At 36.2% G+C, this 17537-nt stretch overlaps 1 protein-coding gene across 10 annotated transcripts in view; it reads left to right on the plus strand.

Annotated features, from left to right (window-relative positions):
* Window positions 1-17537, plus strand: part of ARPP21 (cAMP regulated phosphoprotein 21) — a 160575-nt gene that overhangs the window by 72730 nt on the left and 70308 nt on the right. For 4 of the 10 annotated variants that reach the window (XM_081073334.1, XM_081073338.1, XM_081073337.1 and 1 more), the window contains exons 10-13: window positions 4187-4295; window positions 6160-6261; window positions 12430-12467; window positions 14345-14401. In XM_081073334.1, coding sequence (XP_080929460.1) covers window positions 4187-4295; window positions 6160-6261; window positions 12430-12467; window positions 14345-14401 — 306 coding nt within the window. Of the gene's footprint in view, window positions 1-4186; window positions 4296-4671; window positions 4758-6159; window positions 6262-12429; window positions 12468-14344; window positions 14402-17537 lie in introns of those variants that run through there. The other 6 variants (XM_081073339.1, XM_081073341.1, XM_081073342.1 and 3 more) reach the window with 3 other exon arrangements.

The raw sequence follows: 17537 nt of genomic DNA on the forward strand, positions 1-17537 counted from the left end.
CTTCAAGAAGAAAAATGTTTGGACTTTTTTTAAAGAAAAAACATCATTTATAAATATTTTCATTGAAAATTTTAAAGAATTAAGGGAACAGCAGTTCTACTTAGAGTCCTCTAATATGTTTGCCTACTAAAATATTTTTCGTAGGTGTCTTATACCCCCAAAATATTTTATTCTGTTGTGCACAGCAACCTTTATTGGTTAAGATGTTTATACATATTGATGACCATCTTTCAGTTATCCAGTATGAAATTCAAAGATTTTGTACCCCTCCATATTTAGTAGAATTGAATTCTTCATTTATATCTGTGCAAGAGAAAGGGACTGGGAGGGATTAAGCTGAAACCATTTGGAAGAAAAGTAATAAGTCTCCAACTGGCAGTGCAAATAAATCATGGAAAATACTTTCATGTCCAAAGATTTTAAAAACTAATTATAAGGAGTGCTCATCTATTTTAAACTTCAAGAGAAAAAAAGTCTAACTAATATTGGAATTGATTGACCAGAAGAGTTTGATTGTCTTATACAGCATTGCATTCAACCACACTGCCTTTCAATTCATGAACTATGCCTAATAAGGAACAATGAGGAGTTAATTTTAATTTTTGAAAGATTGCATTGGGGATGCCAGCACTGTTCACACGTGAACAATGAGTTTTACAATAGATACCTGCTACAAATTGCGGGAAAGCGTTTTTCTTTTTTTTTTTTTTTTACCTTAGAAGAGGAAACATTTTGTCATTAAAAAGACATGTGAAATTCATTTTCTCTGCTTTTTGATGATGATCTAGAGAAAGCTAGCAATGATAACTCCTGAGCTAAAATCCACCAGAAAAAAGAAGTTTAGGCACATGTGATGTATGGCCATAAGATATGTAGTAAACCCCAGGTATCATTAATTTAATAGATACCATGATGTTTTGTAGTTTCGAGCAGTTTTTCTTTAGAGTTTCATCCTTATATTCATACATTAAAAGTAATCCATTCCATTTTTCAAAAGCGTCCATAATGTATTACTTTAGTTCTATTCAATGTATGGCTAAGAGATACCATTGCTATGATGTGAAATTAGTGATACAAAGGATTTTTAAAAGCCATAATGTAATGGTGCGTTACTGGTAATGTTTAGTTTAATCCTATGTGATACTTCAGCTGTATGCTATAGTTTTCATGAGCTTCAGCTGCAAATTGCTCTTTCGCTCTACAGTCATAGATAATTCTCTATAAAATCAACCTGGAAAAACCTTGTCAGGTTTGTTTTATTCCTTTTACACAATCTTCAGATGGTTACTTTATAGTCACTCAAAATATTTTTTGGAAAATCTTGAAGGGATTAATACTTTTGACTATTAGTGTCTAGAGTTTGAAAAGATTTAAATGAGATACTAGAAAAGCAGTTATGGAGAAAGCACTTTGCATAATTTATATCAGTAAGAAATATTCTTGCTCTAAATAATACTGACATTATTGATTAGAAAAAGTTCCTCTGACTACTCTTTGTTTATGTGATCGATATAGTTTTCCTAAATATGTCCTGCTATAAAAAACAAATAAACCAAAACTATGAAGAAACGCAAATGCAATTTTAAAAGTAATGTTTAAATAACTCCCTCATTGCTGTGATGACATTTTAAACGGAGAAGTTCTCAGACTAGAAAGCTAAGATTCCTATTCCCATTCTCTTCCCAAGATACCCTCAAATTTTAAAAACTTTTATTAAATAACGGGTATTTTTAGTCAACATGAAGCAAAACATAAATTTGATTTTTAAAGAACATGTTTTTAATGTTCTAAATTTAAATTTATGTTCCTACTAACCAAACTCTTTATTGTTCTGTTTTATAATTTAAAAATTTGTTACTACATATCTTATTCAGTGACCCTTTGACATTCCCTTAATTACAGTGATTTATATACAATTGTACTAAATTTTTATTCATCTGTACATTGATTCACTTATTCTCTTAATCAAATGCCTCCTTTATGTCATGTACTACTGTAGGCACTTATATAAAAAATGAGGTCCCTACCAAACAGAAGTTATGTTCCAGCTGCAGTTAGTATGTTGAAATCTCATGCTAAATGGTTTTCTTCTTAAGGAAGAATTTAATCTAAAGTCAATTCACCTTATGTTCACAAATCCAAAAGTTCACATTCCCAGACCATTTTACTTCTAAAAAATCAGTTACAAACTATTAACAATAAATACAAGAAATATACCTGTAAATTGAGCAGCAAGTAAATCATTTCATTTATTAGAGTTTATTAGACTACAGAGCTTGGGGATATTAGGAGAGACTTAATTAGCATTGGTACAATCAGCATTTGTATTTAAGTTAGTATCTTAATTTTACTTGCTACATAAAACAACATTGTAACTAAGTACTGGTTAAAAATATTGGGGTGCTTAAATATGCGTAATTCCAGAATTATCGTTTACAGTGACCTCCAACTATTCACGCTAGTATTGTAAGATTTTATAGTATAAGTAATTGAAGTGTACTGTGACTGGGCTACACCACAATATGTTTAATTTCTATGCTGTAAATGGTCTTTTTACTGTAAAGTACAAGTTGACTGTACTCCCTTAGTGTTCTGATTTTAAAATGTCATTTTTGCACTTCCAGATTGTTACATTTTATTACATTTTATTTTTGGTGGGAAATGTTCACATTGATCTTCAAGATGTTGTGATACAGGGTTTTTGTTCTTTATTGTAAGGTTTGAGGGCCTCTGGCCCACTGTATCTTGTATAAGCAGAGGGAGACCGAATCACACCTCTACAGGGATATGAATGGATTGATGTTTGTGGCTTTAGTGGACAAATCTATAAACTCAGAGCCAAAATGATCACTGAGCGATGGCTTCTTTATCTGTCAAAGAGGCAAAAATAATTTGCTCCTCTTACACCAAAGTTTTACTGTAAGGATTGAATAGGATAATGATATCACTGCAAATATACACCCTTTTAGAAGCTATAACTGGTATTATTCCAGTGTTTTGTTACTGTCTGTTCACCAATATTATTATAATGTATGTGCATGTGTGAGTCTCACCGAGATTTGAAATACACACTTAATTTTTTGTTTTCAAAATGCTATTTGCTTATTTTGGATCTGTAAGGAAATGATGAGATTCCCTTACTTACTGGTCACCCTTATCAAACAACAAACTGAAGAGGCTTCCCAATGACTGAATGCATAATGAACCCAGTAGGGACAGAAAACCCACTGGGATTCAGAAGTAATACATCAGATATGACAGACATACTTTAATGAGAGTCATAAATGACAACTACTTCTAAACCGAAGACAAATATTTTAGCACATCCTCTGGGGATGACCCCAAATCCAAGTCATTCATTGAGTTCTGTGGAGTGCAGTGACAATTGTGGGAAATGAATAAGGAAGGGGAGCCCTTTCCTGTAATAACACAAAATGATTAAGAGGACTAACAAAATCAATTGACTGATCAATAATGTGTAACTGCTTGAAGCATTTTCCCCATGCTAATCAGTCATCAAGTTGTTTAAATGAAATATCTCCAGTTTCTCCAATTACTGATCTGATTTACAAGGCATGGTCAAAGATGTCAGAAACTCCTGGAGCCAGATTCCAGAGCAGTTGTCATTGGAGAAAGGTAGAAATAATTTATAAATGATCCTCTCTCACCACAGATTAAGAAGGCCCTTGAAAGGGAGGATATGATGGGAGGTGTTCTCCTGGTTTCCCGATGTTGGTGAATTAGTGTGTTATTCCCAAATTCTAATATGGGTGGGGACTTAATTGTTCTAGAATATGGGTGGGGACTTAATTGTTCTAGAATATGGGTGGGACTTAATTAAATTCAAGAGTGATTGAGGTCCAAATAACTATAGAAAACATCTATACATGATATATGTACAGGCCTTTAAAATATTTTTTTTAACTCAGCTATGGTGCATAGTATGCAGCAAACAAGACTCCAAATTCAAACCAACCGAAGGTATACTAACAAACCCTGTGAAGGGATTTGTTATTACCTACCTATATATTGCCAGCAATTCTAGTATCAAAACCACATGTAAACTTCTCTTTTCTTTTTTTCTTTTTTAAGTTGAATGCCACTGTGGGGGAAAAACAGCACTAAGAAATAACTTTTCACGGGGGTGGGGAAACTATTTTATTGATATGTTTTACTTTGCTGGCAGACCAGAGCAAAGGTTTTGTGAACATTTAAAAGATGAAAAAGGTGAAGAATCCCAGAAGCGGTTTATCTTGAAGCGAGATAACTCTAGTATTGATAAAGAAGACAACCAGGTTGGTTCTCAAGTTTGAGAGTGGCTGACATGGTTTTTGAAGGTGGGCTGACTGATGTTCTTGTTGTTCCTCTGTTGTCCCTTTCTCCCTCTCCCAATTCTCCCCTCGCTGCCTCTGATACTGCTGTCCTCTCTCCACCCTCCTGGCCCGCCTTGCTTTCCCCTGTGGCATTCAACGGGTAGCAAAGAACTCCATGTCCTGGCCGCTTTAGCAATGGCTCTGTGTTGGGCTGCATGGGTGGTGCTTGGCGCAGTTCCTGCTGCATGTGTTGGGGGGTTGGGGTGCCACAGGCTCGCAGCTGTTGGGAAAAGCTTTGTCAGTCGCATTTCCAGATGTCTGTGTAACTATGGCAGTCGTTCCACTCCCTACAGCTTTGTCCTTCAGTTGTGCACAAATTGAGCTGGATTATCAAAACGGACCGATGAACAACTGGTGTAGCTGTAAAGAACAAACCTTGTTATGGTGAGGACAGGTGGATTTTGCAACTATCCTAAAATAAATCTTCACAGAAAAGACTCAAGTCCATGTTTTAGTCTCCAGACCCTTCTCCTTCCCATGTTTTATTGTCCGTGTAAACCGTCTGCTTGTTTTGCATGAACCGTAGCAGAACTTTCTCTTGATGTGTATTTCTCTTGCGGTCAACCATTATGTTGTTCTAGAGTAGCCTGATTCATGGCCTGCATAAGGGTAGAGATACTTCACTAAATCTCTTCTCCAGCTGAGGGTGGGGGATCTTGGACGATTAGGAAGAAAACAAAGTAAATGGCAAAAGAAAAAAAAAATTTAAATGAGAATAAGAACAGTAGAAAGTCATATAAAGGCCATTACAATCACACTTTGTGTCTCTGACAGTCAAATAGACTTTTGTGAAATTTGCTTTCGAATTCGTAAGGGCAAAATAATAAGCATCTCACTCAAGTTATTATTTTAATTATTCTCAGTGAGTCACTGTAAGCCAGTACGTGCATCTCTGACGCACTTTTTTTTTAACCTGTTCATCATTTGTATCTCGTTTCCTCCCACCACCACCGACAGAACCACCGAGCTATATTATGGCTCACGTTGATTCTGAAACACGTGCCTTTGTTGTGTCCTTAGTGGGTGTTTGTTGAATGAATGGATGAACGTGGTTAGGGCAGGGCATTTGGTAAGGAATAGCAAGAGTAAAATGGGAGGGTAGTTGAGATGCAGGATGTGGTTCTGATAAAAAGATGAGCAGTCCTCATGCTGGGTTCTTTGAATTATTACCTTAGATTTCTTGATGTTGACCCTAATCAACAGACTTTAAATTTAGTTCCTACTTTAATGCCAGATGCAATTCCCAGAATCAGTCATTGAGTGAATTAAAAAATTAGGATACAGAGAAATAGTGTCCACATCTTCCTTTCCACCCATTACTTTCTGCACTCCCTTATTCTGTTTCTCCAGTCCCCAAGCTTCCAAAGCCATTTCTTCCCTTAGCCACCTTGATCTTGCCACTTCCTCTTTTTTTTAACCAACATTCTTCTTCCTTCTGAGGAGTCAAAATCACACAGATTAGCAAAGGAGAGAGTCCATCACTGGTGAACTGTCACATAGCTAAACTAGGCGAACCCATAAGGCACATCCAGGTCTTTCATTCCAGAAACACCTGTGCTATTTGCATACATCAAGGAAGCAACCAAAAGCAATAAACATGGCGCTGCTTGTAGTGCACACGGCACACATGTACTTTACCACGGCTTCCTTAGGGACCAGAAGGGTGAGACTTTTCATGCTCCATATGTTGAAGTGAACATTCATTATTCTCAACTGACAGTTGCTTAACTGCAGATTTCTAACAGCTCAACTTGGATAACCCTCCTGATTTCTTTTTTCTGTTCAGCAAAACAGAATGCATCCATTTAGAGATGACAGACGAAGTAAATCAATTGAAGAGAGAGAAGAGGAGTATCAGAGAGTGAGGGAGAGAATATTTGCACACGATGTGAGTAGTTGTTTTAATTGCCTCTTTAGTGCGGTCCTTCCATCAGCAGTAAGGCGGCCTCTTTCCCAAGACAGTGAGCTGGCAGGGACCAAGTAAGCTGGAGCCAGGGAACAAATAGAACTGCAGCAAACTAGAGGTGTTTCTGGAAGAGGACCTGGTTCAGGGAAGTGATGGAAAAGTAGCCAGGGGTTTGCGTGCATTCCTAGGATATGACCTGTGTGGGAAGAGAGGTATAATTTTGGTCAGTTAAGTCGACCTCAACTACAGGGATTTGAAGAAATGTCTTCATGTACCTGTTACCCATCAGATGCCACATTGTTGTCTTCTTAATACCAACACTTCGCACAGGAATTACAAGAAAACAAAGAAGAATCTGTTGATCACACACACACAGAACTTTCTGAATTCATAACTATGGGTGTTTTATTATATCAAACTTAAATAATAATACTCATATCCCCCCTCAATTTCAGACCAAATTAGTTCTGTGAACAGTGTTCAAGGGAAAAATGATAGAACAATTTCTTTTGTTTAAATTGCAACAAATAAAATGGGGTTGGGACTTTTTAAAAAAAAATCACTTTACCCAGTGTGGTGAAAATAAAATGCGATTAAATTAAATCAAAATTAAAAGGTGGAAAAAAAAAAAGGTGGCTGGCTTTAAATGCAAGAAAATGAAAAGGGACAAACTATTGCCATAGCTTTTCTATGCTAAGAAATTATTTGGCAGCCTCCTAAAATGTGGGTTCTTCCCTCTGCAGACGTAGACGTGTGAGCCATTTTGTGTGGACTCATTATGACCAACGCTTTGGGCCTTCCTCCGTCAGGTGGGGCATCTGACCTCGTGTGGTGATTTGCTCCTGGAGACTACTGCAGAGTCCTAGGCTTCCGTGTATATGGAGGAGAGCTGCTGTCCTTAGAGATTTCAAGCTGAGGCTGCTTTACCTGATCCTCCAGTGGGTGCTGGGTCTTTTAATACGAAGCTACAGAGGAAGCAACACTCTGTACTTCTTTCACTTATACGGGTGTCAGTTATCTCTTCTAGACCCTCTCTGCCTTTCTTGGATACATTACAATCAAGTTTTAGTGATTGAATAACCTGGCCCCGAACTCTGGAATCAGAAGAGTGGGAGAGCGGGAGACGGAGGTAGCCATAGTTGGATGGTGTTCGATTACAATTCTAGAAGGTGCTGCACAAGTGTGGACTACTTAGGTTTTTCTTATGATCAGTATTATTGGTGGTGCAGCCTGACATACATAGGCCTTTAGTTGTGTTTGCCACATACAAGAAGGAAGCAATGAGAGAATCTGTGCCAGACATGGTAGTGTAAGGGTGCCTCCTGTGGGCTGGAGGGAGCATGTTCCTGTCTGATGACCTTCATGGAAGAGACTTGACTGAAGGCCAGTTTATTATTTATTGTCTCTCTTTCTCTGGCTGTCTCACACAAACACACTGACATAAACACATTCCCCTCTTACTGGTTCTGGCAAGCCATATAATGGATGAATGAGTCGTTATCTTCAAAAGCAATTATTAAGGACCCAGGATAAGGCACAAACAAACAACATTGTGCTTCCCTGCCCCAAAGTCGTGACACATTGTCAGATATTCAAGAGCTAGGTGACAGAAAGTAACATCACTGATGCCTGTGTGGGGGGAGGAGAACACCTGTGTGGCTGTTCTTTGTGGATTCTCGTGACTGCAGAAATGTCATTACAGGGAGCAAGGGTCAGTATGACTTCTTGTACACATTGTATTTCCCTAGGTCCTGATTAAGGAGATGAACAGTAAAGGCCCTAGGTTCCAGGTTAAAGATGGGAGGCAAGTGTCATTGTTTAAAGCCTCTCGGGCTACACGCTGTATTCACTTTTTTTGAGGCTGTTGTTTGTCTTTTTTTTAAAGTAGAAGCAGATTTAAATCTAAGAAAGCTTCAATGCCAAACTATTGTCATAGCCTACTCAGTTCATGAAATCTTTGGCAGCCTTCTTTAAAATGCTGTGACTTTTTCTCTCTGCAGGAGTAGGGGTGTGAAAGGCTCTCTGGTGGCCAAAATTTCCAGCTTTAGTAATTCAACTGGGGCACTGACCTCTTTAAGATACTACTTTTCACCTGATCATCTAGGACAGGAATTTTTCAGTTGGCATTCTGTTCCCAGAGTGTAATCATAGAAGGGCTTCCAAGATGAAGTAAAAACCCTGATGTCACTGCAAAAAATATTATGTTCATGAGCATACATGCATTTGTCTAAGGAAAAGATCTGTAGTGTTTATTAATTATAAGTTTTCATGACCTTTAAAAGGCTAAGAGCCACACTTCTAGAGGGAGAAAAAATGCCCAGAGTCTTTCTGCCTAGTCCAAAAACTCTGTAGAGACCATGCCACTGGTGTTCCATGTTTCAGCTACATAACAAATAATCCCAAATTTATCAGCTTAAAACAACAGCAACAAAATGCTTCTTATTTCACAGTTTCCATGGGTCAGGAATCTGGGAATGGCTTCGCTGAGTGCCACTGGCTCAAGGTCTTTCCTGAGGTACAGTCAAGCTGTCAGCTGGGGCTGCAATCATCTGAAGGCTTGGCAGAGTGGTTATCTGCTGCCAAACTCACTCACTTATTGGAAGGCCTCGGTTCTTTACTGACTATACGCAGAGATCTCAGTTCCCACTATGTGGGCCCATCGGTAGGCTGTTAAGTGTCTTCAAGACATGGCAACTAGTTTCCCCCAGATCAAGTGATCCAAGAGAGATAGAGAGGGCCCCAAATGGAAGCCACAGTCTTGTCTAACCTAATCGTGGAAATAATATGCCTTCCCTTCTAATGTAGTCTATTGGACACACAGTCTATTGGACACACAGACCAGCCCTAGTACAATGGGAGAGATGCTGCACAAGTTTGTATAATAAATACCAAGAGGTGAGGATCACTGGGGGTCACCTTGTATTAATGGGATGTTACTGTGTCCTCCTCTACTGACACAAACTCAAGGGCATGACAGCAAGATGAACTTTCATGAATACATTGAATTAGCAGTAACCACGCCTTGGATAAACCTCATTGGCTACAATACAGCCACTGCGCAAAGGTGGTAAATACATTTAATAACAAACCTTCCTAACCAATTACATAAAGAGAGGATGCTTTAGGAAACTAAAGTGAAATTCCAGATTCGCAAACGATTATTACTACTGCCTAGATTGTTGAGATACACAAGATAATCATCAAATTATGTTAAGTCAATTATAAAATAAATGCAAAGAATCCAGCATAAGGAAATTAAGTTACAAATGTTTAATCTTTTTCTTAGTTGGTCTTTAACTTAGCTGGTCTTTAAAAAACTTAGATAATAAAACCAGCTTTACTTGCTAATTATTAAGTAGTGGAATCATTCAAATAGGTTGAAATATTGATATTCTTAAGTAGAATCATTTTTTCCTACTGAAAGTTACAGTAAAAGGGATAGAGAAATTCTTTTTGATATTTACACTCTAGCAAAACCCAAATTTATTTTAAAATTAGATGTGTTCTTAAATATTTTGCAAATGTATCTTGGTGTCTAAGGTGTGTGTGTGTGTGTGTGTGTGTGTGTGTGTGTGTGTGTGCACGCATGTGCACGTTTTTGTATGTAGGTGCCCAATCAAAATATGCAGATTACTTTGGGATATTCTAGAAAAGAATTTCAAATTATAGTTTGAGAATTTTGGTATCCTGAGATAAGACAAATTTATTTATGATTTGAGAGCTAAATTGTTGCCAGAGCCCACAATTTAGCTCTTAAATCATAAACAAATGCATTTTTGTAGTCAGAAGTGTTTGAAATATAACTTGTGTTTCCTTTGGTAAGAATTTCAGCTTATTTTATGATTAATCCTATGCAATGTTGCTAGTTTGGGGAAAGTTAAGTTGATAAAGCAATATATTTTAAAAAGACATGTTTTGCCTGGAGGGTAATTTCTGAAGGATATTTATGTATAAATAGGGACTCAGGGAGGAGCTCATCCAAGGTCTCCTTTTGGCTGTACTGGGATTCTTCCTCAATGAGAACTGATAAGGGCATGAGGTACCACCTGGATTGGGGGTGGGACGTGGGAGAGAATTCTGTAATCCATTAGGCAGAGTCGTTTTTCTCCTTAAAAAAAAATAAAATAAAAATGAGCCCTTTATATCTGAGAATGCGTAAGTGACAGCTTTGAATACCACATTAACTTCTGTGACAATTTTATCTTCCTCTGCTATTAAAATATGCAAGTTATTCATACTACTTTTTAAAAAAAAAGTTTATATTCATCAGCTGCTGAATCATGGTCCTTCACCATCTCTGTCTTTTTATGAAAATGTGGTGGAGGGTTGATGACATGATTCTTTATGACCTTTCCACAAAAATCAGAAAAATATTTTTTGAGATATGTTTTGGAAAATGTTGTCTTTGACTTGAAGGTGCTCTATTTTTAAATTCAAAGAGTTCGGGCTGCTTAGTTCTTCCCAAAATGCTGTTCAATTAATGAGTTTGAAGAGGTCAGCAAGCCTTTGGTCAACTCCTTCAAAGTAGATGGTAGAGTCTCAGTAATTCCAATACCCAGCGAGATCATTAGAAATGTAACTGACCTCTTTCCAACGACAAGAGCTGTGATGCAGCCAAGAATTGAATTCATAATGTATCTCTGAGACAATCTCATTTTCTTTCACATACCATGACTTGACTCAAGCCAGTAGTAAAACCAGACCAGAGGAAATAAAGACAGTAGGATAGTTCATATACTGTGAACATAGCTTCACAAGAATAATGTCAGTGGTGCACTATTGGTGCTTATTTCCCTTTATAAAATTAAATGTCAAATAGAAAACAGGTATTTTCCAAAAAGCTTTTTTCTGAGTTTACTAAAGTGTTTGCTTTTTGTTAAATAATGTTTTGGCACACCTGATATTCAGGTGCATTTAAATAAATGCACGGAGGTTAAAACAGAAATGGTTCTCGAGATGCCCTCACTGAAATGCTCAGACTACTGAGAAAAATATTGTGTCCAAATCTAGCCCTTTGCTTAGTGGAAGGAAATTATTTATCCAGTAAAATGTAACGAGAAACCAATATCCTGCTTGCCTCTCTGAGCAGAGAGTGGTTACATTAGCACCATCTTTGAATTTAAGAATTCGATATTGAAAAATCATTATTATCTCTTTAGTTTTATTTTATCTTCAAATGGACCTGTGAAGTTTCTATTTTTTCCCTTTAGCAGGTCACTTATTCACCATTTAGAAAATCTACACTATAATGCGGTGTATATATTTATGTTTAGAAACTCTACTTTGAAAATACTTTTATTTCCGAAACACGGTCTCTAGATTATAGGACTACTGTACCATATTTTGTTTACACTTCTCTTTTTCTGTTTGTTAAAATTTAATTTGATCTCCCTTTCCTCAGCATGTAATGATAATGGAATCTTATCTTCCCTACAATGTGTATTACACCCAAGATAGTAGAGAAATGAATGCTAGGGGGATGGAAGCTAAGGAGAAAGTCATTTGTTTTTTTGTGTGCGTGTGTGAAAACCTAAGAAATCTTAGATGGAGTTTGGCGTTTCTTTTTTCTAATTAGCTTCATTTTGTTTTCACTTGTCTTCTGCCACTCTGCCCTTAAGATTGATGGTATCTCTTCAGTTTTGAGAGTCTTGCAGTCAGTCTGTTTATTTCCTGAGAGTTTATCATTGCCGGGTAATCACTGTGGCTTTGCAGCTCGCCCATCCTCAGGTTCATCGTGCCAAGTTTGCACGCTCTGCTTGGATTTGAACCTGTCATTTTGGCCCTTGTTGGTGGCTGCATCTCCGCAGCCCCAGAGGAAATCGCTAGTTCAGGATCCGATGGTCACACGTTCCTCCAGCAGTTTCATTCACAACATCTCTCTTCTGACCTTGATGCTGAACGGGCTAAATCTGTTTGAAACCTAGAGATGCTCTGATGGAAAAGTACCGTGTGCTGCATGAGAATGGTTTCCATTTCTAACTCTAACCTATTTTTTTTCCTGTTTTATTTCCATTTTTTCTCAAAATGGCACATATTTTTCTTAATTCTTTTCCCCTTGGAGGGGAAAAGTAGTTTTAAAATCAGGCAAGGATTTGGGATCCCTCAGCATATCCAGAACGTCTGATACAATGCCTTTGTTTTATTTTTCAGTCAGTTTGCTCCCAGGAAAGCCTTTTTGTGGAAAACAGGTAAAATGAAATGTGCTTTTTTGTGTCTTTAGAGGAACAAAGTCTGTCACGTGTGTCCTGTATATTCATAGATATGTATATACACCATATATAAGTGCATGCTTGAATATATGTATAAATAAATACATATATCTATGCATGCACCCATATACATATGCACATATGTATGTTATTTTACATGTATATAAACTATTTTGGGGGGTGGGGAAGAAACTTCTCTCAGTTACTTCCAAACATGAGTTTAAATATCTTCTTTATTTAAAGTCTCAACTTCTGGTTTTTCCTAATGTCTAATTCCTACTACCTTCACCAGGCATTAAAAAGTATAAATGCTGAGACAACATAGGAACTTGCAATTTCATTGGCTATTGAATAGGCTGCTAAAAGTACTTGAATATTTGGTATTATTAGCCACATATATAATTATATGTACCTATACCAATAATAATTTGAATAATATTAAGTTTCTCATTCTAAACAATCTATCAGTCTTCACAAAATGCCCAACTTGGATATCTTATCTAAACTGGCCTAGATTTAGCAATCTACCTGGCTTGGGAGTTAGTAGTGATAAGTGATTGTTGTGAAATGAGTGGGTTATAAAATTTATACAAAGTCTTGAGCATAAGAACAGAAATTTTTCAAATTTAACATATACTTCTAAAAAACAGTTCTAAACTGACATACGTATTAAAATGCTCCATTGATTTAATTGCAGATTTTTAAGGGGAATTAAGGAGTTCCACATTTGCTGTGCTGATCACATTTAAGACGCATCAAAATGGGCAACTTGGAATAGAAATATGGTATCCATTAAAGAAGTGATGGTTAATTTCATTTCAGGTGTAGGCTTAATGGGTGTACCCATAAAATTGATTAAAATGGAGACCATTTGGTTAAATTCTGGTAGAGAAAGTTTAAACTGGGAATTAGATATAATTGGTAAAAAAGACAAAATGCCATCATTCATATTAGGAATTAGAAACCTTCAAGTAACCAAATCCCATAATGGAATAAACTTCTTTTAGAAGAAGACATGAAATTAGAAAACAAGTCTACATGAGGCATTCAAAAGCAACCTTAAAAATCCATGCAGATTCAGACAAGTGTTCCTTATTTACAGTAAAGTTAAGAATCCATAAGCATTAATGTCTTAGGGATGATTCTGAACCATTCCAAAATTCTATATCCTTACCAAAAAGGTTAAGTGAGCATTTATTATTTAGTTTAATGGGAAATCTTATCCACTAGTCTTCTAGCCAATCTTTTTTCCCTGCTTTATTCTCTAACCTTATTCATTTACTTAGGTTTTGTATAAAAAGACTGCTAATGTACTTAAGTGTCCCTTGTATTCAAATTAGATTATATTCGTCAGTACAATAGTTGGTCACATACATGCATTGCACATATAAACAAGTTTTGACGTTCCCCAAAAGCAAAAGTCTAACTGAGTAAATTTCCTACAAAAATAAATATGTTTCTTGGGTACCTGTCTCTGGAATTCCAATAGTTCACTATGCTCAAGAAATAAAGAATAAGTTTAATAATGCTCAAAGAAATAAATCACAACTAATATACTTAATTAAGTATGTATTATATCTATATCAGTTTATTTTTTTATCCTCTCCTCTTCCATTCGCTCTATGTCCTTTTCTCTTCCTTTTCCCTTATCTAGTGTTAAGGGAATCACCAGTGTTTGATTCCTAGGGTAGTGAAAACCATGCTGCTATTAATTTACTATGGCAAAATTCAACATCACGCAAACAAAACAATATATGGGGTTGATTTGCAAGATAAGTGTGCTATAGTAGAGTACACATCTATTTAGTACTCTTAGGTTTTATATCATAAAAATCATGTTTTTTCATTTCCGGTAGGCTCTTGGAAGACAGTAACATATGCAATGAGACCTATAAGAAAAGACAGCTCTTTCGGTTGGTATGGTTTACTTTTTTAAAACTGTGTTTTCAGATTGTGGCAAAATCAGTGTTAAATATAATTGTATTAGTGTAAAATATCTCTGTTGATGAAATAAAATATGTTTGGTTATCTCTTTGTAAAGCTTGTTACCGAGCTAATGTTAAAGCCACATTGGATAATGTAAGATATGGGACTGGGAGACCATTATTTTGGATAAAATCCTTTAGGATTCTTCCTCTGATTTTCCTCAAGGGCTAACTTTGGAAGCACACTGATTTAATATTCACAAATCAACTTTGATGAATTTCAGAGTTAACATTTCTCTGACAGGTTCCAATTGTATGTACATTCTCAACACTGGAAACAAATCAATGATAACTCTATTTGAGTATTTGTTTTTTAGCTACTACCATCTATCATAATATTTCAAACAGTATTTTCTAAAGCATAGATTTTTTATTTCTAAGGAAAGATATGGGATTGCTTCCAATTATAATGAACTATTTAAATCAAGATATATGCATATTTACACACATACACATATATATTTACCAATAATATTAAAGTATATAATATAATATTGTTATAACTCGATAACTATAATATAATAATAATATATATTTTTAAGTTATAAACTAGGTGGGAAGGTCCATGAAAGCAGAGGGATCATACCCATTTTCTCACTACTCTATTAAATGTATCTCCATGAAACAAAGGATACACAGTGCTGTATATATACTCAACACCTAATACATATATTTATATGTCAGTGCTTTTATGACTATTACGATTCATCTGTTATAGGAAAGATAAAACAAACAAACAAAACTCTTGCCCACTTAGAAGCAAGAAAATATCAAGAAAAATAAATGATGTGTGTGCCTAGAAAGTATATTTTTGCAGTAAATCTGAACTTAGGGTCTAATCATTAGAAAAGGTACAGTAATTTGTTCCCTTTATGCTTTGACAGAAACAAAAACTGGATTTTTTTTTTAACTCCCTTCATATGTTTAGGTTTAACTACATAGTTTAATGCTTTCCTCTTCTATCATTAGATACTTTTCACACTTAAAGATTAAGAAAATAACTCTGCATTTTTCTCTTGAAAGCCCAAAGAAAGACTAGATTTATTAGTACTCTTGCATTCATCTACCATGACCTGGTTTGTTTAGACAATATCGATAAAATATGTGTTCTTGCCCCATATAGGCCCATTAGTTTTACATAGCCCCAAATAAGGTCCCTAGCAACAGCTACCATCGACTCAGATCAGCCATCCCAAATATGGACACCATTGCCCACCCAAATCACCAAACGTAGAAATGCAGGAAGATGATCTGGCACAGAGCCATCCACACAATATAAAATTAATTCAAAGTGCACAGCATATTTTATTTGGGCAAAAAGAAAACGCCATGCTCAAACAACAAGGAAAATAAATGTTATCAGTTAATCAGCTCAGAAAGAACTTAGAGTATGTGCTTTATGAGTACTCTAGGATTAAATTCTAGTTACATATAGGAGGGCCAAGTCCTCTTTATGACTAGACATCTCATTGCCATTGTCTTCCTGGTTTCCAATAGGAGGGAACTAGGATGACTAAGGAGTGATGGAAAGACACTTGGGGATATGTTTATGATGTTTATGATTCCACTCCCAAGTAGATATAAAACTTAATTCTGGATCTCACCTTACCAGTGTTAAAGAGAATAATCAACAGAACATTATAAAATATTGTTTCAATGTGTAAATATCTAGAGGTCATAAACTAGAATTAGATGTATTGTTTTGAATCTCATTTGTGGTAAACCTCTAAAGTAGCAACTTCAATTCCCTCTTTTAAAATGCACAGATCTTGACTTAGGAGGATGATTTGAGCTGATTGAGTAGAGGGAGAAGAAGTTAAGGAAATCTTAGGTTGCCTTATTGGCCAGCGGATGTGGCACAGGTCTAGAGGAAGCACCCAATGTTCTAGAAACATCTCTGCAGAGTGAAGGGTGTAATCTACAGCACACTGGTTTGCACCCAGAAATAGTGGTGGACACCTTCTTTGTAGAGAAAGGCCCAGCCAAACTGGAATTTAGAGGAAGTCTAGATTCTACCTGTAGAGGTGCAGAGTTCATGGAGGAAAGGGATAATTGAAGCAGAATTAGTTCACCCCCACTCGGAGAGCTTCCTTCTGACACATCCTGTACGCTGAGGTAGGGACTACCCTCAAATATTTTCCTGTAGTAAATATTCTATATTAGCTACAAATGAGATCACATCTCTTGTGCATTCACAGTTGCTAAACAATGATTTAGCCAGGCTTTGTCAAATTCATCAAAATTATATAGGAAAAGAATGAAGTTAAATTTGGAGATTGAAAGGGAAACAATCAGGAATCCAAAAAACCGCTAACCTTTCTAGCAGAGAAAGGTAGTTTTCCTCCAGGCTGCCTCTTCTGGCTTTCTTGATGTTTAAAGGAGTTTAAGAACTAAAGTCACCTGGCCATTGGTGAGTGTTTGATACCTCCTACTACACCTTGTCTTTTTTGAGATGGTCTTTGTTTCTAAAACCAGTCATCCTATGGTACTGAGAACAGAGGATAAGAAAACATTGACAAATGACAGCAGGGCACTGAGTGCTTTCGTTTTTGTGAGTTTTCTGTTCCACTTCCTCTGCTCACTTTACAAAGTTCTATCACAGATTAGCTATTTCATTTTTACTATCCCTTAGGTCCCTTTACCTTCTTAGGTTTTCATGAAATAAAAAAGAAACGTTTAGTAAATAAAGTTGAAGTAAAACCTAAAATTTTCTGTGTATCCTCTCTACAATTTGGTCGATGAGTACTTCAATCAGATACACAAACGTCTAACATCTCAACAGTCCATTATTGTCTTTAGGAGAATATTTATTTAACAAAGCTAAATGATCACATTTGTAAGATGTGGATGAAGAGCTGAGTAGGTCATATTGCCCAGTGATAGGAAATTAGAGGTTATATCTGTTGTCCCTGATTTATGAACCCTCTACTTATTTACAAGCTATGAGAACCTTAGGATATTTTAATGATCCGTTATTTCCAACTGCAGAAAAATCTTTGAAAACATTAACTAAGTTACTCTTTAAGCAGATTGGAAACCAATGAAAATGCAAATTTCATCAACT

The sequence above is a fragment of the Rhinolophus hipposideros genome (assembly GCF_964194185.1).
Source record: "Rhinolophus hipposideros genome assembly, chromosome: 14".
NCBI lineage: Eukaryota > Metazoa > Chordata > Mammalia > Chiroptera > Rhinolophidae > Rhinolophus > Rhinolophus hipposideros.